The 2288-nt window shown below is 39.7% G+C and overlaps 1 protein-coding gene across 1 annotated transcript; it reads right to left on the reverse strand.

Annotated features, from left to right (window-relative positions):
- Positions 1–316: 316 nt before the first annotated feature.
- Positions 317–634, reverse strand: LOC102666206 (uncharacterized). Its single transcript, XM_006606631.1, has one exon. The coding sequence runs from the start codon at positions 632–634 to the stop codon at positions 317–319; it is 318 nt and encodes a 105-aa protein (XP_006606694.1).
- Between the last annotated feature and the right edge of the window lie 1654 nt (positions 635–2288).

Here is a 2288-nt window from a genome sequence, read left to right on the forward strand (position 1 = left end):
TTGGCGCGCTTAGCAAGAGATGCTACTCACTAAGCGCATAGGGTATGTCTCGCTTAGCGCATGGGGCACGCTTAGCTAGTTGGATGACTAAAAATTTTCTAAGTTCTTTTCTCATCCCATGCTTTAGAGAAGCTTTTGGCCAACCCCTTTATCATACAAAGCATATGCTTAACACTTTACTCTAGCAATCTCAAATGAGTCAAAATCTAAACTACATGCATTGATTAACAGAAAAATGACTGAGAAAATTAAGAAAAAGTTGGGTTGCCTCCCAGTAAGCGCTTCTTTAATGTCACTAGCTTGACGTATGTTACCTCTAGAGGTCTTGTAATTGCAGAATGGTGGTCAATCTCTCAATGTTCCCACCATGGCATAGCTTCAATCTCTGGCCATTTACTGTCCAGCTTCTATCTGAAGTTTCTGATTGAGGGTCAAATAATTCCACTGCTCCATAAGGCTTGACCTCCTTGATGGTGAATGGTCTAGACCATTTAGATTTTAACTTGCCTAGAAACAGCTTTAATCTTGAGTTGAATAATAGAACTTGTTGACCCGATCGGAAGTATTTCTTTAGCAGCTTCTTGTCATGATAAGCCTTCACTTTTTCTTTGTACAATTTGAAGGACTCATGCATTTAGTCTCATTTCTTCCAACTCCAAGAGTTGCAGCTTCCTTTTCTCCCCTGATAGAGCCTCATCAAAATTTAAAAACTTCAAAGCCCATTATGCTTTATGCTCCATTTCTACTGGTAAGTGGCAAGCTTTGCCATAAACCATTTGAAAGGAGACAGACCTACAAGGGTCTTGAAGGCAGTTCTATAAGCCCATAATGCATCATCCAACTTGCTTGACCAATCCTTTTTAGTGGAGGCTACAGTTTTCTCCAAAATCTTCTTTGGCTCCCTGTTAGAAACTTTAGCTTGACCATTTGTTTGTGGGTGATACGATGAGACTACTTTGTGTGTGACATTGTAATGGCTCAGCATCTTCTGAAGTTGGTTGTTGCAAAAATGAGAGCCCCGATCACTGATTAGGACCCTCGACACCCCAAAGCAAGCAAAAATATTCTTCTTCAAGAACTTCACTATAGTTTCAGCATCGTTCTTTGGGGCAGCCACTGCTTCAACCCACTTGGAGACATAATCCACAGCCACAAGGATATATTCATTGCCAAAAGATGGAGGGAGGGGGACCTACAAAGTCAATTCCCCAGCAGTCAAAGGCTTCCACCTCCATAATGTTCTGCAAGGGTATTTCATTTCTTCTAGAAATTCCTTCCATTCTTTGACATTGATCACATTGAGTGGCATGTTCATGAGCATCTTTGAAAATTGATGGTCAAAAGAATCTTGATTGCAGGACTTTGGCTGCTGTTTTGTTTAACACCCTAAAATATTACTAATTATAAATCGATGTTTAATTGTATTTATTGTTTTATTTGACTATATGGTTGACTTAACTGAGTCGAGGTATGGTTTGAATTAGTCATGTGTGAATTTCTTGATGTGGATGTTGAGTTATGTGGAGTTTCGTTGAGCTAAGTTGAAATTATGAGATTTCAAATTTTTCCCTAAACCTATTTCAGTAAAATCACGCTCCCAGATTCATTAACCGTTGGATCATTTTCAAACATTTTCTGGAGGTTCCTAAGACCATTCTCCATATTCTGACCGTTGAGATTTACAATATAACATCTTGAGTATGAGATATGATTTTTTTACCGAAGCAAAAAAATTGGTGCTGGATCAACTCGCCCAGGCGAGTTTGGCTCGCCTGGGAAAGTATTGCAGGCTTCAAATACGTCCAATAGCTTAAAACAACCATCTTTTTCCTCCTTCTCTTCCCCTAAACCCTCTCCCAATACCCCAAGCTCCTCCTCCACCACCACTGACCATCGGTGACTGACACGAGCCACTTTTGCTTGCCGTCAGATCACCGCACGGAGAAGAACAGTTTGATCAGAGCGGAATCTTCAAAACTCAACTCAAGGATTCGGTAGAGAATGAAGCCTCCAATCCTTACTTCATGTTTTCTTCTAGGTAACCGTGATTCTAAGCCTTCTCCTTGTTAGTTTGAGTCTATCTTTGCATCTTTTCTGACTTGAGAACCATTATTGGATGTTTTTACACTTCCTTTGAAAACCCTTAAAAATGAGATATTGTAAAAGTTATCTTTTTATAACATTGATGTTATTTTCTTGACCTTCACTGAACCCCGGTCACATTGGCGTGATCAAAATTTTAAAATGATGTCTCCTTTTAGTAGAATCTGAAACACCCCTCAGCCCTT

Source organism: Glycine max, chromosome 20, assembly GCF_000004515.6.
Source record: "Glycine max cultivar Williams 82 chromosome 20, Glycine_max_v4.0, whole genome shotgun sequence".
In the NCBI taxonomy this organism is placed as follows: Eukaryota; Viridiplantae; Streptophyta; class Magnoliopsida; order Fabales; family Fabaceae; genus Glycine; species Glycine max.